Source organism: Camelus bactrianus, chromosome 28, assembly GCF_048773025.1.
Source record: "Camelus bactrianus isolate YW-2024 breed Bactrian camel chromosome 28, ASM4877302v1, whole genome shotgun sequence".
In the NCBI taxonomy this organism is placed as follows: Eukaryota; Metazoa; Chordata; class Mammalia; order Artiodactyla; family Camelidae; genus Camelus; species Camelus bactrianus.
The window spans coordinates 9,816,381-9,841,709 of record NC_133566.1 but is presented as its reverse complement, the minus strand read 5'-3'; the positions used below and the strand labels follow the sequence as shown (position 1 = coordinate 9,841,709).

General features: G+C 52.6%; 1 protein-coding gene across 6 annotated transcripts in view; it reads left to right on the top strand.

The window, feature by feature from the left end:
• Positions 1-25,329, top strand: part of LIMS1 (LIM zinc finger domain containing 1) — a 73,925-nt gene that overhangs the window by 45,266 nt on the left and 3,330 nt on the right. For 3 of the 6 annotated variants that reach the window (XM_074354493.1, XM_010959115.3, XM_010959116.3), the window contains exons 2-10: positions 12,879-13,038; positions 17,741-17,807; positions 19,121-19,241; positions 19,774-19,923; positions 21,085-21,235; positions 21,643-21,735; positions 22,500-22,548; positions 23,670-23,745; positions 23,912-24,099. In XM_074354493.1, coding sequence (XP_074210594.1) covers positions 12,879-13,038; positions 17,741-17,807; positions 19,121-19,241; positions 19,774-19,923; positions 21,085-21,235; positions 21,643-21,735; positions 22,500-22,548; positions 23,670-23,745; positions 23,912-24,059 — 1,015 coding nt within the window. In that variant the 3' untranslated portion in view covers positions 24,060-24,099. Of the gene's footprint in view, positions 1-9,443; positions 9,709-12,878; positions 13,039-17,740; positions 17,808-19,120; positions 19,242-19,773; positions 19,924-21,084; positions 21,236-21,642; positions 21,736-22,499; positions 22,549-23,669; positions 23,746-23,911; positions 24,100-25,329 lie in introns of those variants that run through there. The other 3 variants (XM_074354492.1, XM_010959113.3, XM_074354494.1) reach the window with 3 other exon arrangements.

Genomic DNA, 25,329 nt, shown 5'->3' with positions numbered 1-25,329 from the left:
CAGCCTCACAGGGTCCTCACCAGGGTCCTGGGGGTTCAGGGTGTCTTCCTTTTCTCAGGAAAGGGAGAGGAGTCCTCGAGACCCAGGACTGGTGATTTGGGATTTGAACGGGGCTGGACGCAGAGTGTCGTATGTTCCGAATGTTATCTCTTAACCACAACACTTAGGCTTCACTTGGGTTTCAGGGTTAAGACTTCCTACCTGGAAGGTCTGAATACACTTGACTGTATCTTAGAAGTTAAAAATTCACCAAGAGTAACCTCCTGTGATGCCTGTTGAAACAAAAATGGAATTTTTCTGCCTCATAGATAATTCGTAGATATTTGCCAGAGAAAATATCTAGGTTAAAAAACCTTAAAAGATTACATCTTTGTGTCATAATGAATATATTACTTAAAATTAAACATTGCAGGAATATCCAGCTTTTTATCTTGCCTAAATATTGTCCTCCTAGCCCAGCAAACAGAGCAGGGGGCAACCGGACAGGCAGGAGGCTGTCCTGAACCAGGGCTGATGTCTGAGACTTTCTGCTCCAACTTTGGTTCTCAGTTCTCACATAGAAAATTGGTTGGGACAGAACTCAAATTCTGCTGTGTTTTGGAAAATTTCAGTAACATTTCCAGGTACAAGAAAATATATTCTATGTTTCATGGTAAAAATTAATGAGGATAGTCCTGGAAGTGTTGAAGATAAACTGATGCTACGCGTATTGTGAGCAATGGGGTTTTTATAAAAGTACAGCCAGTATGCAAGATCAGAATTTTCTCTGGATGTGGAATCACCCTTTGTATGGTGGTCCACAAATACCTTTGAAATAGATTCAACCGAAGATATTAGCTGTTCAGCACAAACCGTCGTTGTGGCTTCTCCTGATTTGTTGTTGTGCTTTATTTAGAGGATGCCTTGTTGGCTGGGAGTTTCCTGCCCGGGGCTGTAAAGCGCCTTTGCCTCGGCTTCTGGTTCAGTCCACAAGGGCACGGTCCTGCCTCGAGCCAGGGCTGGGGATGTGAAGTTGATCAAAACGTTTGTTCTTTGCTAACATAGTTAGCATGTGGAGGAAAAGGCAGGGGACAGAGATACTCAAAAGCCACTGCACTGCGGGAGGGCTGCCCACGATGCCAGAGAAACAAGGGCATTGACTGACCGATTACCTGGTGCTGAGGACAGAGGGAGTTGGCAGATGTGAAGGGCCAGGTGATATACATTTCAGGCTTTGCGGGCTGTGTCACGACCGCTCAGCCTGTGTTGTGTGAATGCGGCCGGAGGAAATGGGTAAGTGCACGTGTTGCAGCTAAACTGTATGTAGAAAAAGCAGACGGGGAGCCCGGTGTGGCCTGTGGGTCCGGACTTGCCGACCACAGGCTTCAGGCAATCACTGTGTGTCATCTCCCGGGGCCTCGGGCCAGGAATCCAGGTTCAGCACCGCCCAGCGCCTCTGGCTGTGGGTCTTTGATGACATCGCCATTATGGGGCAGGTGGCCCCAGAGAGGGGCGGGAGCCCGGGTGCTGTAGGTCCTGATCTCAGAAGTGACCTCTTGTCACTTCAGCAGTTGTATCTTTAGAAGCCGGTCAGTACATCCAGCCTGGACTTGGGAGGGAGGGGGTTACACACGGGCGCAAACACTGTCAAAGAAAAAAATTTGCAGCCCCCGCTAAAGAGCAGTAAGGCGGACTGTGTCCAGGACCCCCGGATGGGTGCCGGGGCCACTGCGGCAGGAGTGGGGCCTCTACTCCAAACACAACAAGGGAAGGTAAGGATTTGCAGCCAAGGGGAAGGTGGGGTCAGTGGGTGGAAAACTACTGAGAGGAAACATGGGCTGGGGGGTCGGTTTCTGGCTAAAGTGACCTCCCAGGATTCCTGCCGAAGACAGGCCTGGTCGACCAGACATCCCCAGGGGTGGTGGGAGGCTGAGGAGGTGACCAGACACAGAGAGTGACCACATCTGGAGGAGGAGCGGTGCTGGCTTAGCTGACATGGCAGGATTCTTGCTGAAGCTGGGCCACACAGAGGTGACCACTGACAATCAAACGTCAGGGCCCCGTCAGAGAGCTCAGCAAAACTAGGGGTGGGGGTCCCTGGGGAGGAGCGATCGAGGGCAGTGCCTGGAGCAGAGCCGCGTGGGCCCGGGTCTCCCTCTGCCCAGGTCTGCGCTTCCATCTGTGGCCAACACGGCCGGCACCCCCACGGGCACCTTCATTTCCTCCCACCCCGCTCGCCCCTGATTCTCTTGCATTTATGACTTTATGGCTGGGCTTCAGTAAACATTTGCTGAATAAAAACAGAGAGGATCCCGAAAGGAAGCTGACATCGGCAGACGAGTTCTGGGAGCTGTCAGACGGATTCCCGTGTTCTCTGTTTCGGCCTCTTTCCCCGTTGGTGAGGGGGCAGTGGGGGCTCCTCACCCAGGGGCCCAGGTGCCTGTGTCACCGTCAGGGGCATGTGCACCCTTTGCCTTGGCCGAAGGGCAGGCCGTCTGAGGGCCCAGTCACTCGGAGACTGTTTCTGGGGACCCTGTGTCCCCCGTCACAGCAGCTTCCCCGTAATAACGGAGATCCTGACCACCTGCGGTCACTTCGTGGTTCCTCGCACCGCCCAGCAGCATGGCCCCTCGACCCAGAGCCACCGCAACCCTGGACCACGTCCTCCTCTCTGACAGCAGCCTCAGTCCGGGCAGCCCTCCAGACCTGCGTCCACGCCCGCCAGCCGGCCAGCCTGCCAGCCTGCCAGCCTCCCAGAACATGTTTAACGCCCTCCACGCTTCAGGGCCATGGTCATTCCCTGGACCCACCCTGCACCGGTCCCCATCAGATCACTCTCGAAGTCTGCTTTCTGTGCAAGTAAGTGATGAAAGCAGTTTTCTGTTCCACAACCTCAGCTTCCGCCTGGTGCTGCTGGGCAGCCGTGTTTTACTGGTTCTTCTGTCATCCTCACTGGTGTAAGATCTCCCTCTGTGCCCTCCCCATGCTTGTTTAAATAAACTTTATCTGGAGACCCTTTTAGATTTAGAGGGAAGTTTCACAGCTGGCGTAGTGGTTTCTCCTTTCTCTCAGTGTCTGTTTTGGAGGTTGGTGGCTGAGGTGGGAGGTGGGCAGTGGGGAGGGCTGGTGCAGGCCGGATGGACAGAACTCACTGGATGCCGGACGGATGGGAGGACAGCTGCTGGCCTGTTTGAGGGACAGACTGGCTTCTGCCAGGACGTCCGGAAGGGGAGGGGGCGCAGTGACAGGCCCGACTCCGCCACCCACTGTTTGGCTCCACCCGTTCACCTTGCAGAGACCCTCATGTCCTGCCTGTCTGGCCTTTATCTGACGGGGACTGAGGGCCAGGTAGCTGGTGAGGAAGGAGAAGCGGTAACAAGACAAGGTCTCCCCTCTTCACGGTCATTTTGTGACAGAAATTGTTCTGAGGATCACAGTTACATTGTAGATTTTGACCACTCAGAAGGCGGGAGGCTCAGAACCCCCCACCCCCCAGGGTCGTGTCCTCGGCCACTGACCCTAGGTGACCGACAGGCCCAGGCGGGGCGGTGAGCAGAGGTCTCTGAATCCCAGGGCTGTGTCGAAGTGTGTTCTCGTCCGGCAGGGGAGCTCAGGGACGACCACAGCGAAGCCGCCTGGAACCCTCATCCTGTCTGTGCACAGCAAGGGGTCGCACGTCGGGTGCTCCAGAGGGTGGGGGTTCCCTTTGTTCTCCGCTTGATTCTTGAGACTGAAACAAAGAGGATCCCTGTCTGGGCAGCACCCAGTGTGGAAATATTCCAGGAATCCCCAGACGTGTCCCTGGAACCAGGGTGCTGACAGAGCGGGTCCTGGGGGGGCCGCCCGTTCCTGTCCTGCGGGCTGAACAGGGAGTCCATCAGTGGCCTCTGTCCTGCAGGAGCAAAGGTGGGGAGTTGACCTGGACACCCAGCGAATGACCTTTTACAATGTGACCCACTCCCCGTCCTTCCCAGTTTCGGGTGCAGGTGCTGAGTGAGTCGTGTGTCTGTTACTGGGTCAGGGCCGTGGGCTTGAGAGTAGCCAATCAACTTTGGCCTCTGGTAGAGATCCAGGTTCAATCAGGAGAGAAAAGCCACAGAGTCATTTGAATGGGGAAGGTTCACTGTAAAGTCAAAGTCATTCACTCTGACAAGGTTGGACAGCAAGGGTTTGGCTGCCGGGAACAGGGCACTGGGAGCTAGGAGTGGAAAGTATGTGAAGGATCTGAGCTTGTGGGGAGCCTTTGTGCAGGGAGGGAGCCAGGAAGCCCTTGTAAGGTATCTCCCTCCAAGGCTGACTGGCTGGGAGTGGGGAGGTGGGCAGAGCCGAAGCCGCCCTGCCCTCAGGACCCCACACAGGGAGTCTCCTGCAGCAGCCCTGGGGAGGTGGGGACAGCCACTCTCCCAGAGCAGCAACTCCACGAGAAGCTGTCAAGGACTGGGCAGGTCTGCCTCCCCGTGGTCATGACCACTGCAGTTAGCCTCCTGCCAGATCTGCAGGATCCCTCTTCCTGAGAAGGGCTAAAGGCACTGAGCTGAGAGCTTTCTCCCTAACCCTGCAAACGGCTGTCAGATCCCAGTTCATTTTGTGGGCAGTGGGCCACCATGGGGAGAGAGGAGGACTGGACGGACCAGAAGCCAAGGAACAGCTAGACACACATGGGACAGATGCACCGTCACAACTTCACTGCCTCGTCCCCTGCGGGTGACCTCAAGTCTCCTTATTGCACTGGGAAAGCTAAGGCACCATAGCTAAAGTAGTTCCTCACCTTTCTGTTTGTGCTTTGCAAAATTTGAAGTTAATGAAAGAAATGAAACCTTTTAAAAGTTATCAAAAAACCAAACTTTTTAGTTTCTCCACTTCCTCTTGTCCATTATTTTTAAATATTGTTTAATGTGCTAAAATGTACAAGAAAACATGTTTTTTGTTAAAAAGAAAACAACTGATTGGATCATTTCTTTTACTTTACCCTTTGATTCTGTTGGTTTTGCTGCAAGGTAATCCCTGAAGGGAGGTGGGCTGTAAGCTTAAACTACACGTGATGGCCCACCTCTGGGAACCCTGCCTCCCAGGAAATGAGTGTTAAGCTAAAGTACCTTGTTGAGCTCACAGGAAGCATCCTGACCAGGCCCACCTGGGAGCGACTGCAGGAAGGAGGAAATGAACACAGCCTTCCGGAGCCAGCCGGACCGGACCGGAACAGGAAACGACCAACTTTCCTCCCTCCCCTTTGAGTATAAAGGAAGCCTGAATTCTAACTTGGGGAAGGGGTTCATGCATCCTGTCTTCTCTGGCTGCGGACTTGCTTTCCAGAGTCGTTATTCCTTGCCTGCCACCTCACCCCCTCCAAAACAAAGAAAGACAAAAAAGAAAAAAACAACAGCTGGCAAGGAGAGTGGATTAAAATTGGAAAGGGTTGTTTTCACCAGAAAAAAATGCTGCTTTCTGTCCTGAAATTCTCACCGGCTTTCTTGGCCGTGTCGCTGAGGAGAGGAAGCCCACGATGAGCTCAGGCACAGACTGAAACCGGGGCTGACTTCCTCCACCAGCTCAGCTGAAGGCCAGCGCTCAGTGAGCCGTTCCAGCTGAGTCAGAACTGAAACAGGAGTCTGACTGGAGCCAGAGACAGTGCTGGCGGCCGCACAGCCATACACGGGCTCGTGGACACACTGCAGGGGCTTCCCTTAGCCGGCTTTCTCCTAAGACAGCACCCTTACTAAAAATATTGCCCTCTGTGTCTGAAACATGAGGCCCCTCAAGTTTGTCTGTTTTGGTCAGGACACAATACATCCCTTAAAAGAGATGATTGGGGTGAGACTGTGTGTGTGTGGGTCACAGTATGAGTCAGAGGGAGAAGGTGATCTGAATAATGGAGGCGTTTTTCCCGGGGACGTTTAAAAATGCAGAGAAAAGTTGCCCAACCTCTAAGAGAATTTTAAGAATGTTAAGTGTTTGAGTGACTGAGGAAGCATGGGAGGACACCTGAGAGAGTTTCCAGGTTCTGACAGCGCTGGGAGTTCCTTCACAGACAGGAGGTCAGAGAGCTGGACTCTTAGGTGGAGACCCCCGGGGAGGCACCCGCTCAGCCTGCCCGGTCCTGGGTCCTATTGTGGAGGCTTTATCTGAGCGCTGATCTGATTGTTGGAGAAAGTCAATGCGGAACGTGCAGCCTGTGGAGATGGGTTTGTGGGCAGGGCTGCTGGCCCCTCCGCTGTCTGGAGCCCTCTCCTTTGCGGAGAGCCCCTCCCCAAGGGGAGCCCTGTCCGTCATGGGGAGCCCCTGTGCCGTGGGGAGCAGTGCTCGGTCTCTCTGAATCCCTCAGTGCTCCGTAGGGGACCCCAGGAGCCAAGTTAGAAGCTTCCCAGAAAAACCTGAGGGCTGGGCCAGCTTCAGAGGGGCTGAAAGTTCGGCAGGAGGGTGCAGGGGCGTCCTGGTCCTGTCCTTTTGTGCTGGAATAGATTGATCATCACCATTAAAGATGGTTCTCACAGTTGCCTGCAGCAGCCCTGCTCTTCTTTACAATCTCGAGTGGATTTTAAATGGGATGGAGATGGGACATTATGCTGTCTCGAGGTGGCAGGAACTAGTGATAACTGATAACTCTGCCTTCATACATTTTCTGTAAGAAGCTGAATTCCATTTGGGCTGACAGGTGGGGAGCTCAGTTCACCAGACAAAGCCATGCAGCCCAGTCCCCAGTCCTGTCCCTGGTGCCCACAGCCCACACAGATCGCCGTGCACATATCGCCCCGCACAGATTGGCTGTCAGTTCTGTGCCCTTGACGACCTTGCCTTCTGCTCCCCAGTCCACTGCTCACCCAGTGAGGCCTGCGTCTCTCGTGATGGGGCTGCAGGGACAGTCCAAGTCTGAGGCTGGGGATCACCAGGGGGTGCCCTGCGGTGGGGGTCTGCTATGCCAGGCCATCTCCTCCCCTTGCCTGCCCCGGGCTCTGAGGCTGGTGCTCGTTGGATGATTAATGTTCCTGCAGGTGGTCTGGAGAGATGGACTTCCCAAGACACAGGCCGTGAGTACCAGTCAGTGGGTCAGGACTGCGAGACGAGCTGTTTCTTTGCAGGACTCTGCCTGTTGTGGGCGGGCCATTTCCAAGCCATTTCTGGACATGTCTTGTGTCTGCCCCCCCCCCCCCCCCCCGCCTACCTCCAGCGGTCCCGCAGTGGCAGGTCTTCTGCTCAGGAACAAAGCCAGGACGGTCTCTGTCACACACAGGAGACCTGCAGCATCTTTCTACTGGAGACAGGTGTTAAGTGTTGCCTTGAGGATGGAGAGTGCACCTGCTGAAGCTTGTCACCCTGGGGCTGAGTTGCATTTTACTTGCTTTCCTTGTGAGGGACATGGACACACCTCTTGGAATACCGCCCGGTTGGGTGCTGTGAGTCTTCTCTCCAACACTGGAGGTCTCTGTCCTGTGGGCACATGTGGTTTCAGAGCAGGTGGCAGTGGGGGCAAACAGCCTTCCCCGCCATGGCCCCCATCACTGACCTTGGTACCCTGTTACTGCCCCCAACACTGACCCTATCACTGCCCCCCACCTCCCCTCATCACGGCCACACTGGCCTGAGCGGTTGGGGGCAGCAGGGAGGCAGCGGTGACATTCCCTGTGTTCAAACATAACATAAAATAACCAAGGGAGTGGTGCGAGCCGTTACTCCTTAAGAAGCTGAGACCTCAGTGGAAGAGCTGCCTCCCCACTTGGCCTCAGGCCCCCACCCCAGCTCCTCTACGGTTTTGGCACCAGGAGTCTGTGGGGTCCAGAGGCCTCCTGGGCCCCGGGAAGGTCTGGAGACCCAGATGGCCAGGGCTTTGCTCCTGGGAGAGGCCGGTAAGGGGTGAGCGGTGGACAATGGTAGCAGGCTCTCCCTGCCCCACCTTTCCTTCCTTCTCCCCCGGCCCCCAGACATGGTGTTCCTTGGTAATAAAAAGAAGGAAAGGAGGAGAGAATGAGATCTGGCAAAACTGAACAGCCACGCCCTGTCTGAGCACCTTGGCTTCCGGTGACCGGTTGGTCCGTGGCGAGGACTGTGCCAGGCACCCTGGTTAACATGGGTCCAGCTGCAAGTAGAGGAAACCAGGAAGAAGGGGGCCTCCTTTGCCTTGTTTATTAGCACTGTGTCCCTGAAATAGTGCAGCTTGGAGAGCTGAGGGGATTTGTGCTACGTTTCCAGCACCATCTGAATTGGAAGAAGGACACAGTGGGGTGACTTACTGAGGGTGTGGAGGGTTTGGCAGCCGGTGGGGAGGAGGGTCAGGACCGTCTCTGGTCCAGGCGCGGCCCTCTGGCTCAGGCCACAGTGAGATCTGCGAGCCAGGCCACGCTCCGGGCACTGGGGAAGCAAAGCACAGCAAAACCAGATTTGCCCTAATTCAGCCTCCCCCTCAGTCTTCATGGTCAAGAATCAAGTCGTTCTTTGAGCGTTTCAGTTTCATCAGAGGGACAGATAAGACTCTAGAGCGCGCACGAACTATGAAAAGTCTCCACTTTTCATTTCATCCTTCTCTGTAATGTTTGCATTTTTCCCAAATGCAGGTAGTACTCTTTTTCCCTTCTTGTCAGTACGACTATCTGGTGACATTTCTGATCTCCTTTTTGTGACTATCTGCACATATGTGAGCTTAATACATATGATAAAAGTCGGGGCTGCGCCCCAGCAGAGCAGCTGAGATGCATGATAGCGCCATGCCGGGGGAATGTGGAGGGGCTGTGTCTCTCCAGGTTGCTGGTGGGAATGTGAAATGGAACGACCACTAGAAAGTAGTTGGGCAGTTTCTTTAAAAAACTAAAAAAACTAAACATACGCTTATCACACAACTCAGCAATCTCACTCTTGAGCACTTATCCCAGGGAAATTAAAACTTAGAAACCTGCACACCGCGCGATTCACAACAACCCCAAACCGGAAACTACTTCAGTGTCCTCGGGGGGTGGACGGCTGAACAGGCGGCGCTGGCTCCACGGTGAAGACTGTCCATGTCTGTCACAGCTCTGGTGGGTCTCAAGGACATTTGCTGAGTGAAAACACCCAGTCTCGGACGGTCTCGTGCTGCACAACCCCACATCTGTACGTGTCTCAGTCAGCTCGGTCCTGATGAAGACGGAGAGGTCCCAGCCTGGCACTCATCCCAGTGCCCCCTAGAGCAGGGTGGGGGTCAGCCGGCTCCCAGGAGCCTTGCGCCACCACAGTTGGGAGGCACAGCGCCAGGGCCTGGGGACGGCCACCTGGCACGTGGGCACGTGGGTGTTTCCGTCCTTGGGAGCCGGCCGCCAGCCCTGTCCTCCCGCTGTTCACAGCTGTCTGGGGGCGGGGAGGTGCCCGGCAGAGGCCGGGTCGCTGGTGTGGAATGTTTTCTGGAGCTTCCAAAGGGCTCTTAATGTGAAGGGCAGCGAGCCGGCAGGCTGACGTGTGGGAACCGGGAGTGACCTGCGGGAAGCCCCCGCACTGCCCCTCCCTCCCATTACTCCCCCACCTCCCGGTTCGTCCCTGCTCCCAGCGTGCTCCTGGCAGCTGTTCCCACTCTCACCCGCTCCCCATGGCGCTCCCAGCCGGGCTGCGCCCCCCACTCATCCCCGAGGATGGAGAGGTGCCCCCTGCGGCCCGGAACGGGGTCCTCCCTGCCCCCAGCAGTGAGGATGAGAGGGCTGTGTCTAGGCTACAGCGCAGGCAGAGTGACGTCCAGGTTTACAAGGAGTTTTGTGACTTTTATGCGAAATTGTGAGTGTCCCTCCCCCCCGGGGGGGCTGGGAGGTCACTGCCTTGGGTTTGACCCCTGGACCTTTAGCAGGCACTTCCCAGGGCGAGGGTGGCGGGGCGGGCGCCGGCACACATGCCAGCCTTAGTTGGACCTCCTGCGTGAAATGTAGAAAGGAGATGCTGCCGGGAGTCGACAGGTCTGCGTGGGCTCCTGATTGCAGTGTGTTTCCATGTTGTGATCTCGGAATGACTGCAGGTCTCCAAGCTGTTGATCATGGGTTCAGGGGAGTTTAACTGACCTGACGCTCTGTTTCCACCTGTCTCTTCTGTGCGTTTTGGCAACAGCTGTCACTTGTCTTCACAAAGAGCTCGTTTGACAGTAATCAGGCAGTTATTACACTGTAACCAAAATGCTTGGTAAACTCTCAGCTTGGTAAACTCTTCTGGGTTTTCATATTTGCATTTTAGTGCTAGAAAATTCGTTTCACATACTTTGAGAAATTAGGAGGTTGAATAACGGAAAGCTGGAGGACACCACGTTTTCTGTGTGCAGTTCATTTGTGGACGAGGTCAGCTGAAACAGTTACGACTGGACAGTCATGAAGACTGTGCTCAAGGCTCTTACATTCCCCGACATGAAAATCCTTTTCTGAAGAATTAGTCAGTTGATCATAACTAACCAATGACAGCTCATCGTCCATGGCTTTTAAAAAGAAACTTCTGTCATCTGTCTTAAATGTGACAGTCTGTAAACAACACGCAGGTCAGCGTGGGTCTGTCAGTTCACAGCTGGGGGACGCTGGGGATGGCGCGGTCGGGGGGACGTGGCAAATTTCTGCGTCTTCCACTCAGTGTTGCTGTGAACCTAAAACTGCTCTAAAAAACAGTCCATTAAAAAAATAAAAATACACAGTGCTAGAGGGTCAAAGTCAAGAGGCAGAGAAATGCGAGCACTTCAGTAGGTGGGTGGGAGTATTAATTGGTTTGTTTTCTGAAAGTTTCCTCGAATACTGCCTCCCTTCTTTTCCTGCTTGTTGTTAAAATGAATCCTTCTTTGAAAATCTGCATTACTTTATCTGTAAAACTAGCTTATTTTTCCCGTGTGGGGAAAAACTTCATGCTTATTTTTACAAAGTGTCTGCTACCTTCTAACTACTTGGGTATTTGAACTTGAATATAATCAGTCTGCAGTACAGCGAGTATGAACAGGTCAGTTATACATGTTTTGATCGTGGGGCCCCTTTATAGTCTTAGAAACTTTTAAGGTCTCCAAAGAGCTTTTGTTTTATCAGCATGTACAGTATTAGAGAATAAAACGGAGGAAATTTTTAAGTATTTGTTAATTCATTTAAAATAACAATAAGCATATTATACATCAATAATAAATATTAATACTGGTTTTTTTATGAAAAATGAGTGTTTCCAAAACGATAAAAGCTTGATGTGAAGAGTTGCATTGTTTTGCATTTTTGCGAATCTCATTAATGTCTGTCTTAATAAAAGACAGTTTCCCTTGCATTGGTTTTACTGTAATATGTTGTTTTAGATGAAGTGTATGAAGAAGATGCTCTGAGGTGTGGTGGACGGGGGAGGAGCCTCCCCCCCAGGTGCGGTGGACGGGGGAGGAGCCTCCCTTCGAGGTGCGGTGAACCAGGGAGGACCCTTCCAGCCCAAGGGAGTCACTGATCTAGGAAATAATGATTCAGGACATTCTGGGATTTCTTCTTTTGTAGCATTCTTGGGGTTCTATTAAAATCATCGAGAATTTGGTGACTCTTTTGAGAGGGTTTCTATTTAACAATAATGCTTTATGTTTGAGTAGCATCTTCTGGTTTCCAAAATGGTTTTATGTACCCTTTCTTATTTCATCCTCAGAATAGCAGTAAGAACACGGGGCAGCTGCAGGCTGAACCGAATTCATCCAGGGACACCTGTGGATTTTGGCTACACTTTGGAGAAGGGGGCACAGAGCCTCCCAGAGCTTTGCTAGAATTGCCCCAGTTCATGCGGCTTATGGAAAAGCCAGGGGAAGAAGGGGCTCTAGGGATTTCCCTCCCCAGCCCACAGTCATTTTGCAGTAACAAAGTAGAAAATTTGATTCAGCGTGAGGCTTGGGCTGGGCTTGCCAAGCTGTGAGGCTGCCTACCTTCCTTCCTTTTTTTGGTGACGTTTTACTGAGTTTAGCTTGGTGTCGGGTTGTGACCATGGTACGTCTGCATGGAGTACTTCCGGCTGCAAAGCAGGAACACTGCTCCATGAGGCATCTGGGGGAAGAGGGCAAGGCTGTCTTCCCTGGGGTTGGGGGGGGGGACATGCACTGTGAACACTTTCTGAAACAGCAAGGTGTATAATCTGACAGAACCGGGGAGACCCCTGTTCCACCTGCCTCACGGGTTGGGCAGTGACCTCACGAGGTGGGTTGGTTTGATGTCTGGGTGAGCAGAAGCCACCCCTGGAACCCGACACAACAGGCAGTGAATGTGCTCTGAGTGGGCGTCTGAATATCTGAAAATAAATTTGGAAGTTACAGAGCTGGCTGGGCCCATGCCTGCTCTGCTGGGGGATGGTCACCCTGAGGCCGCTCAGAGACAGAGCAGTTCCTTCTGTGAAGTCCAGAACAAATACGCACCTGACTCCAGGCTTGACTGTGTCCCTGAAGGTTAGGTGGATGTGGGCCGTTTATTGACCAGGGGTGGTCACCAGCCAGGGGTCTTGTGGTTTCTCTCTCCTCACCTGTCCCTCTGATGTCCCTTCCAGAGTTTGACACGGACACTGTCACCTGGCTGTGGCTCGTGGGTGGGGACCTGGGTTCCAGGCCTGTGTCTCCCACTAACTGAACAGCTCTGGGGAGTTTGGCTCATTGGCTCTGAACCTCTGCCACCACCTGTGAACTGATGTGCACGATGGAAATTCTGTGGCTTTAGGATGCATTTTGTGGTATTAGTGTTCAGTGTGTGTTTTACCAGCGGGAGGACAGGGCTAAGGCACCTGTGGTTTAAGAGCTGAGTCCTAGCAGGATCTGCCACAGGACGGGCGAGTCTGGGGTCCTGCGCTATTTAATCAGCCTCACTGGCCCTGGTCCCGCAGGCGGGCCGTGCGCAGGAGGGACCAGGGATCCGAGGGGGCGGCGAGCAGGGTGCCGGTGACCTGGGGGCGCCACATCCTGACCTGCCCTGCGTGTTGTGTTGCAGCAACATGGCCAACGCCCTGGCCAACGCCAGCTGTGAGCGCTGCCGGGGCGGCTTCGCTCCCGCCGAGAAGATGGTGAACAGCAGCGGCGAGCTGTACCACGAGCAGTGCTTCGTGTGCGCCCAGTGCTTCCAGCAGTTCCCGGAGGGCCTGTTCTACGAGGTGGGTCCGGGCCGCACCCGCCCTCCCCTTCCCCTCGCCGTCACTCCCAGCGGGGCTGCTCCTGCCCCAGGCCCCCTCGCCAGCCCTGCAGCTGCCCCTCCGCGGAGTATCGCTCCCCACCACCTCCACAGCCCACCTCTTGTCTGGAGACTCCATTTCGGTGGGGGGACCTCGTCCGTATCCAGCTCTGCTCTGTGTTTTCCAAATCCATGTTCTTGCTGATCCCGTGGGTATTTACCACCCGGTCGACACTTCTTTGTGTTTGTTCAGACCAGTCCTGAAACCCCCTTCCCACATCTGCTTTTGGGACTGGTCTGGGAATGACCCGCCCGTGAATGTGGATGCTTGTGTGTGTGTGTGTGTGTGTGCGCATGTGTGTGCATGGACATGTGTGGTCAGCCCCACGCATGCTAGTGTGTGTTACCCACGTGTGTGTCTCTGGGGTGATATGTGTACACACAGTTGTGTGACAGCCAGAGATAGCACTTGTTTGATTTCTTCTTTCGAGCAGATTCTAAGTTCCCCTGTGTTAGGAGCCATTCCTGAGGAAGGAAGGGTAATTTTTAAAGGTCATTAGTCAGTCAGCTGTTTGCCTGTCAGTCAGCGTTTCCCACAGAAACAGTGACCCCGGGAGGGGCTCCCGGCCAGCCTGCGGGAGGCTGCTTCCTGTCACGGGGACGTGAAATGCAGAGCTGAGTGTGTCTAGGGACGTGGCTCTGGAGCGTGCATTGGGGAATGCTGTTTGATTCACTCAAACACGCTTTTGCAACCCCTGCTGTGCCCCAGAAACACGCATCCCCTACAAGAACTCCAGCAGTAGGAATGGAGTCTCTTTTTCTGTCAAGGGTGATGGCTTGTTACGGGGGAGGTGACAAGGGACAGTTTGGGTGGATGGAAGCAGAGGACGAAGGCAAGGGGTGGGGGTGAGGGACCCCTGAGGCTGTGGGAGGGCAGGGCTGTGTGGGTGACGTGAGGGGCAGCAGGGGGAGAAGGGGGTGGGGGGTGTAGGGAGCCACACAGAGCCCCCCAGTCTCTGAGCCTGTGACAAGGTCAGACCCCAGAGCACGTTTAAGGGACTCATGGGAACTCGCCTCTTCTTCCTGGACACCTACAGGTGTTGAAGCGTCCTGACAGCAGGAGAGTTGTAACACAGACGAGTTAGAACCTAGTTTGGTCCCCTAGTGTCCAATATGGGTATCCGTCCCCAACATAACCTTTTCAGATCTAAGGCTTTTTATTGAAGTGGGTAATTATGGCCAAGGCCCATCCACCTCCAGTACAAGGAATATTTGTAAAATGTCCAGTCCTGGTGACATGAGCAGCTGGTAAACGCCATTTCCAGGGGGAGTATGTGTCCAGCCCATGGGCCCTAACACTGACCGTGGGGCCACCACACTGGTTCATTAACTTGACTTCATGGCATTTGAGGTTTTCTCCAGTAAAACGATTATCTTAATTTTTTCTGCAAAGAAAATGTTTCATGAAATTAAGTGGGACCAACAGTCACCAAGTGACATGACTCCAGCCAGGTTACGGACGGGGTGGACTGAACGAATGGACCTGTGGCCAGGCCACCTTCTCCAGCTTGGCCCAGGACACGCCGGGGGCGGGAGTCTTGGTTCACACCTCAGGTTTCTTTGTTTCTCAGTTTGAATTTCCCAAATGGGACCTTTTTTCCTATCACAAATGCATAACAGGAAAGACCAGTTTATGGTGAGTGATTTAATGGAAAGACCTTTTACAGAGAGGTTTCTTCCCTCATTTCCTCCAGTACGGGGTCCTGATTAATCAGGAAGCCGAAACCTGGGAGGGGAGACCAGCTGGGAGCCTTTCCAGCCACAGACCTCACAGCCGCTTACTGCAAACCAGTGAGGACTTGATGCACCGCACTTGAAATGAGACCATCAGCTCAGTGTCTAACTGTGAGCTTGCTTTCTTTAAAGCAGCAGAATTCTTTTCTCCCCCATAGTGAGTCTTCACAGAACTCCAAACAAAACTTAGAACAGTTAACAGCAGGGCTGTTCTTGGCTGAAGTTCACCCTCCTGGTCCCCGCAAGTGGTGGGTCCCAGACTCTCAGCATTTTGTTAAAACACTACTCATTTGGGGCATTATTTCTTATTCTGTAGGCCGATTGTATGTTATACCGGTGTCCAGTTGCAGCGTGAAGTTGCCTACAAAGGCAGATATTATTCATGGAAGCTTGATTCCTCCAACTGGATGATTTCTGACTTTTCTTCCTTTTACATCCTAGAGTTTTACATTTGGTCACTTCTCCACACTGTAGAAAGAGGCAGCTCATTGGAGCAAAAGGAGCTCCCGCTCTGGTCATCCTCACCAGGGACACACCCCGGGCCGTGCAGGGCACTGCCGTAGGGATGGCTTCAAGGGAACCCTCTTCTGAACCCGATTCTGGTTTCAAGGAACCAGTTTCTGGATTCTTCTTCCTAAAATTGATTTGCCTGATAATATTCTTGAATTCACGTTAGCACTCACCCTCCCACTTGCCAGAAGAGAGGGATCTCCCTGCGGTGAGTTCACTGGGACACCAGTCAGAGGAGATTTGGCGGCCCTAACCCACAAGGCTTCCGTCTTCCCCACCGTCTGTGCTTTCTTTTGAGACAAGCCTGGCTTGGGGCCGTGCTGAGTGCTCTGTGGGCAGGTGTACGGCTCATGTAAGAACATGGGGAGACAACTGTCTTTTAGTACTTGGCTGTTTCATCCCCTAATTTCAAAAGGACACAAACTTCCAAAGCAGACAGCGCAGGGGAGAGAGGTTGTGAAGGGTGAGTGTGTCCCGAGCCCCAGCAGAGCGTCCACAGCAGAGCAGGTGCGAGACTCCAGGCCCTCAGGACAGGCAGCCCCCGGGTCAGCCAGGCTGGGGGCCACATTGGCGTCCTCGCCCCCACCGCATGCTGCCCGTCGGGACGCCCCTCACCTTTCCTGCCTCCTCCTGACAGCACAGCACACATGCCCCCCGCTGGGCTCACCTTCGCTTTGTTTTTTCAGGTCGTGTGTGTCTTTCTCGTTCATTAAATGCAAAGCAGCTGCTCATTGTTTCTTTACTTTTTCTCATTAAACTTTTCAGTCATGGGCCTCAAAATTCTGACAGGTTTTTGGTCAAGTCATTTCCATTAAAAAGTACTGATTTTAAAAACTAATGACTTACACACACGCACACAGGTCCACAAGGTGCTCGCCTGTCCTGAAGGCTCAGGTGCGTGGCTCTCATTGACCAGCTTTTCAGTATTGACCTTCAGTGACGGTGGAGACGGTTCTGTCTCCCCTCCCGCTGATCGAGACTGGGTGGCAGGTACAAAGTTGATCCTTCTAACTAAATTAATGGAGTTATTTCTGAGCTCTTATATTTTATTTCTTTTTGAAGTTACTGCTTAAAAGCTCAATATTAGATTTCTGTGTAGGTACATAATATGCATTCAGCAAGGGAGTTTATCTCCTTGTAAATAACTTCTACTTTGGGCTGCATATTACAGTGCATTTTGACCAGATATGGAGTGATAACATACTGGTCTATTATATTCTGTTTGTAACTTTAAAAAAGAGATTCATTAAATGTATTAGAGATCATTCATTTGAATTTAGAAATGAAATAAGACTTCTTTTCTCACACAAAATAAACCTGCTTTACCTGGAATGCCAGTTTAGCTGTAGTGGATACTTTTGATAAACTGAATGAGCTGAAGCTGCAGCTCATTTCAAATAATTGAGGAAATTGAATTGACAGCTGGTACATCATTAAAAATGGGTTCTGATAGTCAGTGTGTGAGTTTTGACATATAACTTCCAAGGTGCTCGAAGATTCAAGGGAAGACATTACATCATTCCCGTGACTTATTTATGTAAAAAGGATACAGGCAGCCCCCAAAACAGAAAATAAAGCCTAGGGCTACTGTTGGACCCTGAGTTTTCCAGCAGTAAGTCACCTTTATCTGCAGATGCATGACATAATCATGAGGGTAAAGAACATACGCTTTTCATGTAAATAATTAAATAGTAAGTTTAGCATTTGTAACATATTTATGTTTCCATCACTCGTGTACCAATCATCACTATCATGATAACTCAGTCCAGGAGAAAAAGGACGTTAACCTTTAGGGCCTTATGGATTCAGAAATTAAAACAAACTTTAACGTCTCACTAGATAATTGCAGAGAAGTATAACAGGGTGATGTGTTAAAGGCATTAGCGTGAAAAGTGCTGTGGTAGCATAAAGCCTCCTGGAAAATGAAATGCAAACAGTTCAAGGAGAGAAATGAAGGATAAACCTTCCAACTGTTAGAAAAGAATACGTTTATTTTTTAAGGTGCGTTTTGGTCTCACTTAAAAATGTTTAAATATAAAATATGACAATATTGACTATGGATTTTTTTTTTTTAATGTGGGAAGGGGTTTGTAAGTTTGTGCACATTTTCTGGGGGAGAGGGGTCTGTACCTGTCCTGGGATTCATCGGGGTGGAGCCTGTGAAACAGTAGTCGGGCCCCAAGGTGCGAGGTGTGGGTTTCCGGCGCCCACACGGAGGCATGTGGAAGGGACGAGGGTAGGCCTGCTCCACACATCCCGGGAGAGCTGCAGGTCCCGGGCACAGCTCTCAGCTCAGAGACACCCTGCTGTGACTCCGTGGGGTAAGGACATCCCTCCCGTGACGATTCCCTGCTGACAGTCGGCGGTGCTTTGCGTTTCAGTTTGAAGGGAGGAAGTACTGTGAGCACGACTTTCAGATGCTCTTCGCCCCTTGCTGTCATCAATGTGGTAAGTCCGCTGCGGAGCCCGCAGGACGGTCAGCGCAGTGAAGGTGGGGACCTCACTCACTCCCCTGGGCTCCAGCCCCGCCCCAGTGAACAGCGCTGAGACCCTTCATCAGCCCCCGTCCCCATCACTAACAAACACTGACAGCCTGGAGGAGCGAAGCCCCAGAGAACTGACCCCAGGCGGAGAGCTGACCCCAGGGAGAGAGAGCTGACCCCAGGGAGGGAGAACTGACCCCAGGGAGAGAACTGACCCCAAGGAGGGAGAGCTGACCCCAGGGAGGGAGAACTGACCCCAGGGAGAGAGAGCTGACCCCAGGGAGAGAGAGCTGACCCCAGGGAGGGAGAACTGACCCCAGGGAGAGAACTGACCCCAAGGAGGGAGAGCTGACCCCAGGGAGGGAGAACTGACCCCAGGGAGAGAGAGCTGACCCCAGGGAGAGAACTGACCCCAGGGAGAGAGAGCTGACCCCAGGGAGAGAGAGCCGACCCCAGGGAGAGAACTGACCCCAAGGAGGGAGAGCTAACCCCAGGGAGGGAGAACTGACCCCAGGGAGAGAACTGACCCCAGGGAGGGAGAACTGACCCCAGGGAGAGAGAGCTGACCCCAGGGAGAGAACTGACCCCAGGGAGAGAGAGCTGACCCCAGGGAGAGAGAGCCGACCCCAGGGAGAGAACTGACCCCAAGGAGGGAGAGCTGACCCCAGGGAGGGAGAACTGACCCCAGGGAGAGAACTGACCCCAGGGAGGGAGAACTGACCCCAGGGAGAGAGCTGACCCCAGGGAGGGAGAACTGACCCCAGGGAGAGAACTGACCCCAGGGAGGGAGAGCTGACCCCAGGGAGAGAACTGACTCCCGGGAGAGAGCTGACCCCAGGCAGACAGCTGACTCCAGGGAGAGGTGTCTCAGGACTGACAGGACGTCTGTTCCATGACCCCCTGGAACAGTCTTTCCCTGTCAATGCCCAAGGCTTGGCATCAGAGAGATGCCTGCATGTTACCCGCACCCCCACCTTGGCCTCCAGAGATGGAGACACCAGGAACAGCACTGAGAAGGTTGGACAAAGGAGCATTTAAGTACACATTACAAGAAAGTGAGTTTCCTTTGTGAGTTGCTGAGGACGAGACATCATCCAGCATCTCGTTTGGGAAAGGCAGGCAGATTCAGGGATGTGGTGAGGCAGCTGCAGAACCAGGACCTGATGGAAGAAAACGTTTCCCAGCGTCGCGCTCCCGCGGTGGGCACAGCGGGGAGGTGCTCGCGAGTCTGCCGTCTCCGAGCGCGAGGGGCTGCATCGTCTGTGTCACTTTCCGCAGGTGAATTCATCATTGGCCGGGTCATCAAAGCCATGAACAACAGCTGGCATCCCGAGTGCTTCCGCTGTGACCTCTGCCAGGAGGTCCTGGCTGACATCGGCTTTGTCAAGAACGCCGGGAGGTAGGCGCGGTCCCCTGCCAGCGGGGCGGGCAGCTCCCGGGTGACCGCGCCCTCCTGGAGTCACTGCGTTCTCCCCAGGGCTGCAGGCAGCTCTGGGATCACTGCGTCGTCCCAGGATTGTTGGAGGCTGCAGGGTCACTTCGTCCTCCCGGGGCCACCGTGTCCTCCCAGGGCTGCGGGCAGCTCTGGGGTCACCGCTTCCTCCCGGGGCTGCGGGCGGGGTTCCTGAGGCTGCGGCACCGGTGCGTCTGGTGCGCGTGCCGGTCTCGGAGGTGCCCACACTCCTGCACAGGGGTGCGCGGCTGCCAAAGGGGGTTTCTTAAGGCTCAGCCTGATCATCTCGGTTGGAATAAATAACTCATCGTGTAAAAAGCGGTGGCTTGATTCTGCTCTTTCAAGCGCAGCAGTCATTTTTAAAGAAATGATTTCGTTAATTTCTTTTCAGAGGTATGGGAAGCATTTTTTTACTTACTAGGAGGAACCTTAGATTTAAATGAAGGGCTCTCATGCAGCTCTGGCTCTGTCTGTACAGACATCTGTGCCGCCCCTGCCATAACCGGGAGAAAGCCAGAGGCCTGGGGAAGTACGTCTGCCAGAAGTGCCACGCCCTCATCGACGACCAGCCCCTGATTTTCAAGAACGACCCCTTCCATCCAGACCACTTCAGCTGCGCCAGCTGCGGGTACTGCCAGGCTCGCCTTTTCTCTCGCACAGGTGGTGGGAATAGAGGGTCAGGTTTATCTGCAGTATTTCTGACTTTTAATCAGGAAAACCTTAAACCTGTAGAAGAGTCAAGAGAATGAGTAGAGAGGGTCCCGACACACCCTCCATTCAGTAACGTAGTTAGCAGTGTCCACACCTGAGTATGTGTGTCCCCGTGTGCACGTGCAGGCACCTTCAGTCAGTTCACAGTGGAATATCCCCAGTTATCCCCCAGACTTCTCCGTCACTAGGTTTTCCAGTACAGGAGGCCCCCCCCAAAAAAACTTAACAACGGTCTTACCTTTGTTCATACACAACTTTCATGGTTGTAAGAGGTAGAGCTTTATCTTAAATTGCATGTGTTTATTTTTGTTTTATTTACATCTGAAGGGGATTTTTTTTCCTTCAAAAACTCAAGATGAATTTTTAGGCCATGAGCTTTGGAATTTGTTGTCTGGTGTGAAAATGTAACGGAAGCAGAGACTCGGCTGGTGTTAACGTGAAGGTCCACACTGTGTTCTGGGGGTAGGGAGGTGAGGAAGGGCAGGGTTCAGTTTGTGCCTTGTCTCATTTTCCTGCCTGCCCTCCCTGCTCACTTTTCACTAGCCCGCCTCCTAAAGAATCTTTTAAAACATGAAATGCATCTTGTTTGGGGCCGTCTCTGGCTGCCTGCTCACTCACCCAGAGACTGAAGATAACGGTGCACTTCAGCACTGGAGGAGGAGCAGTCTGGGCCGGCATTTGTGTATTTTCTGTTAACCTGTAACTGCCCCTGCAGCTTGTCCGCCAGCGCTAGTCAGTGGAACAGCCCCACAGTCCTCGATTACTTTGTGGAGAGCTGGTGTCTGCGAGCCCGTGCTCAGCACTGGGACCGCCTTCTGCAGCCCTCTGAAGGGGACGCGTGGGCATGACCGGCTTGGCATGTCACCTGGCCCGCTCACACATTTGTCACACGTGATACTTGTGTTCTGACCAGACCCGAAGCTTGTGCGAGCCTGTGGGTCAGGCTGCTCTGATCACCTCCGGGGGTAGCGAGGAAGCCCGGGGCTTGTGGGAGTGGCCCCTCCTGGGGGGGGGCTGGCCACACTGGCCGCCCCTCCCTCTCGGGGTGGTGCTCAGCTGGCGTCTTCCCCGCGGACAGGAAGGAGCTGACCGCTGACGCCCGGGAGCTGAAGGGGGAGCTGTACTGCCTGCCCTGTCACGACAAGATGGGGGTCCCGATCTGCGGCGCCTGCCGCCGGCCCATCGAGGGGCGCGTGGTCAACGCCATGGGCAAGCAGTGGCACGTGGAGGTGAGTCCTGTGGCATCGCGCCGCCGTGCCTGTGGATGGGCAAGGTTGGGAGATGCTGGAGAGTGAGCGTGGGCGTCTTACTGGCCATCACCTTGGTGGGAAACGAGGACCATAGACTGTGCACTGACCTGTGGTCCCGGCGACGACACAGGCAGTGCTTTTGTTCCTGGATCCTGGAGGTGAGAGGTGTTGTGGTCCAGTCCAGCAGAGGCCTCTGTGTTCGCTCTGCCCTCGGTCTGCTGTTCAGCAAGGCCCCCGGGCGCTGGAGTGAGTGCCACAGGGCTGCCTGGGGCCAAACGAGGTCACTGCCTCGGGCTTCCATTTCTCCTCTTGAGGCTTTGGGGCTTTGCTTCATCAAGTAAATAAGACATGGCAATCTGCAAGTGACTGAATGCACTTTCTTTCAGCATTTTGTTTGCGCCAAGTGTGAAAAACCATTTCTTGGACATCGCCACTATGAACGGAAGGGCCTGGCGTACTGTGAAACCCACTACAACCAGGTACTGACTGGGCTCCCGGGACGCGGCGTGTGCCTGCGGGAGTGTGCGCTTGGCAGCATCGTAGCTGCAGGGAGAGCTCGTGGTCTGTAGAGGTTTGCTGTTAACTTTTTATCTGGAAAATCATTCCGGACTCACGGAAAGGTTGCAAAACAAAAACTCAAAGAAAACCCTGGTATGTTTTACTCAGGTACACTATTTGCACTTCCTGCTGTCTTTGTAAAAACACACGCTTACATAAATGCACATTTCATTATGTGCAAATTTATGCGTACACAGAAACAAATACATGCATATTTTTTTCTGCAGCGTTTGATGAGAAGTTCATGGTCCTTTACCCCTAAATACCTCCGGTATATCTCCCAGGAACATGGAGCTCTCGTGTGTGCCTGGCTATTGTTGTTGATCACTTTAATCTGCTCATTCCAGTTCTGTCACTTGGCCCAGTCATGTCCCCTCAGCGTTTCCCCACTCCAGTACCAGACCCAGGCCAGAGTTTTCCTGTTCCCTTAACCTCCCGAAATCTGGGACATTTCCAGAGCCTTTTTTTGTTTTGGGTCATGACGAACTATTTTCATTGGAAGAAGTAAAAACTCATCCATGAACTTTTACTCATTTCTTCTAGTAATGGTGGATTCTGGACTGAGTTAGCCAGCTGCTTGTTTTTAAGTGGTACAAGGAGCTGAAGTCATAGTAAGTGCTTGCCATTCTGATACTTAGTGGTAACACACCTTTAATTTTTACCATTTTTTTTCTTCCATTTTCAGCTATTTGGTGATGTTTGCTTCCACTGCAACCGTGTCATAGAAGGTGACGGTAAGGCTCTGTTGGGATCTTTATGACACTGTTTTGACACAGAAACTCTTGGGTGGTGTGAAAGCTGGAGAAGGTTGTTTGGGGTGTGACCATTATCAGCCCCTTTTCTCTTCCTTTGGCGTATTTCCACGTGATCTCCAGCAGTGAGATGAGGGTGTCCTGGGGGCTAGACTGCTGCCCGGGGCCAATAACACCCAGGCCAGGCCGCAGGGCTGTAGGTCTGCTCCTGTCCCATCCCTGGGACTGAATTCCGCAGACACTGGAGAGCAGAGCTGCTTAGGAGCAGGGGGAAGAGTGACTTGAACCCTGCGGACACCAACACCTGGCAGCTGTCTGTCGGCGGTTCCAGGACTTGCCACCCTGGACGGTGGACTGACTGGGGTGGGAAGGAAGCAGCTGTGTTCGCCAACAGTCACCAGCACAGGTGCCAGAAACTTTCTGGCAAAGTTCTGAAGGTTCCTATTTCCAGCCTGCTTCGTGGCTCTCGGCAGACAGCCTGATTCAGGAAACGCTTTCTAAAACACTGGCCACCTGCAGTTTGCAAGAGGATTAGTTCAGGGGAGCGATCCAGATCCTTAATGCCTTTGAAAATAAGTCTCAAGTCCCGCCTGCCAGGGGGAGGGAATGGTCGAAGGAAGCGCTTTCCTCGGTGTCGGCTTGGGAGACAGACTCAGTACATTGTCTGGACTTGGTTTTGTGTTACTTGTCTATTAGCCCATGTCCTTTGCTGGCCGGTGGTGGGAGGGACAGGCAGTGGGCGAGCGCCTGGGAGTGGAGACCGGGACCTGCCATCTCTGGGCCTCGCGGGATGCTCAGCGGAGGGAGACAGTTAACTCCAGATAGAGGCTGGGTACCTTCCTGAGAGGGGCCTCCGGTTGTGGAAGACAGAAGTCGAGTGCTTGGGTCGTATGCCTTTTAATAACGTGAAGGAGTGGCCTTGGTGAGTCGATGCCCAGGGTGGCCGGCTTAGTAAGTAAAGGTGTGTGGTTTCTGGCGCTAACTCTGCTGCGAGGAGGCCCCTTGGGAAGCAGCTCCCCCAGGGCCAGGGGCCTGCGAGCTGCCGGTGTGGGCTCCCAGCTCGGGTCCCAGCGTCCGTGACCTCCTCTCCCTCCTCCCCCCAGTGGTCTCCGCTCTGAACAAGGCCTGGTGTGTGAACTGCTTCGCCTGCTCCACCTGCAACACTAAATTAACGCTCAAGTAAGTCCTGAGACTGGAACTCGGGGGGAACCGTGTGCACGTGCCCGTGGAGCTGAGGGAGAATGAGTGGTCCTCTCTGCTCCTCCTGCCCCGCCTCCTGCAGGGGAGGTGCTCCCTTTAACTGCTCGCTGTTCTTTCTTCTGTTCCTTCTCTGTCCTGCGCGAAGGGATAAGTTTGTTGAAATTGATCTAAAGCCAGTCTGCAAACACTGTTACGAGAAAATGCCAGAAGAATTTAAGAGGCGGCTTGCCAAACGGGAGAGAGAAGCAAAGGATAAGGACAAGCAGAAAAAGAAAAAGCCCGTCTGTCTGTGAGCTTTCCTGTCCCTCTGCCATCACTTCTGCTGCTTCTTTGGTCAGTCCTTTCAAATATGCTTTTGTTCTCTGTTCATCTTTTGCTTTTGAAGTTTATTTCTCCTTGTGTTGGTAGCCGCCAGAGATTGAAATAGAAGTATCTTTCCTGTTCAGAGTTTACCCTTTTGCATAATTACTAAAATATACACTTCGCTGAGGTCCCCGCTTAATATTGGCTTGTGCTCCACTGATTTCCCTTCACCTATAGACTGTCTCGTCTCTGTTTGAAATCACGATGTGGTGCACATTTCTCTCTCTCTCTCTCTCTTTTTAATGGATTCAAAGGGGAGAATTCTAATCTCTTAATAGATATTGGAAAAGCTTTAAAGTATTTTTGTCTGATAAAACCCTTGTTTTTGGTTTCTTTGCCTAAACTAAAATAACCGGTAAATCCAGTGTCACATGCCGAGTTCTGTGTTGAACTAAACCCTCTCGGCACGTCTCACGTCTAACAGGGACATCTGATGTGCGTAGTAAGCCAGCTGTTACCTTGGGTGCACGTGTTTTCCCGCCGTGCCCATATGCTACTGGCTAGGAATTCACTTTCTTGATGTTTTCAGACTCTAGTATTTTAGTCCTGATTTTTATGGGGCGTATTTCAGTCTTTGAGATTCTCTTCAGTTGCTAGCCTAATTGTCCCAGTTCCTTCATCATTACCGTTGTGTTCTGAGGTTTTGTTTTTATTCTCACGTTTCCTTCCACAAAGAGGAATTAAAATTCAAATATAAAACTAAAACAGTGGGAGGTTTGTTTAGCAGCGTTTCTGAGATCGGTGATTCTTTTATCAAAAACATGGCAGTTCTTATACCTTTTGTTCTAAGAAGACTTTGGGAGAAATTTTTAACTCTGTACTATTTAAATCCAACTGCCAATTGAAATGTGACGTTTGAATTACTGTCAGCATTGGATCTCTGGAAAACAGAAAACAACTCTTCTGTGGTGCTTCAAAGTAAAACTTCTCATTTTAAATAATGTGGTCAGGAATCAACTTTGTTATTAATGTTGTTCTTTAAAATTGTATCAGCAGATTTAGTAATTTGTCACAGTTGTGTCATTGGACCTGTCCCACAAATGCTTCCTTAGGGTGATTCTACAGAAAATTAACAAGTTACAAAGTTCTGTGTTCACTCAATTACCATTAAGGACCCTACATTTCAGCAGTGATAAACCCTTACAATGGTCAACTGGCAGTGCGTTACTCAGAGTTAGGAGGCCGTCTGAACCCCTGCCC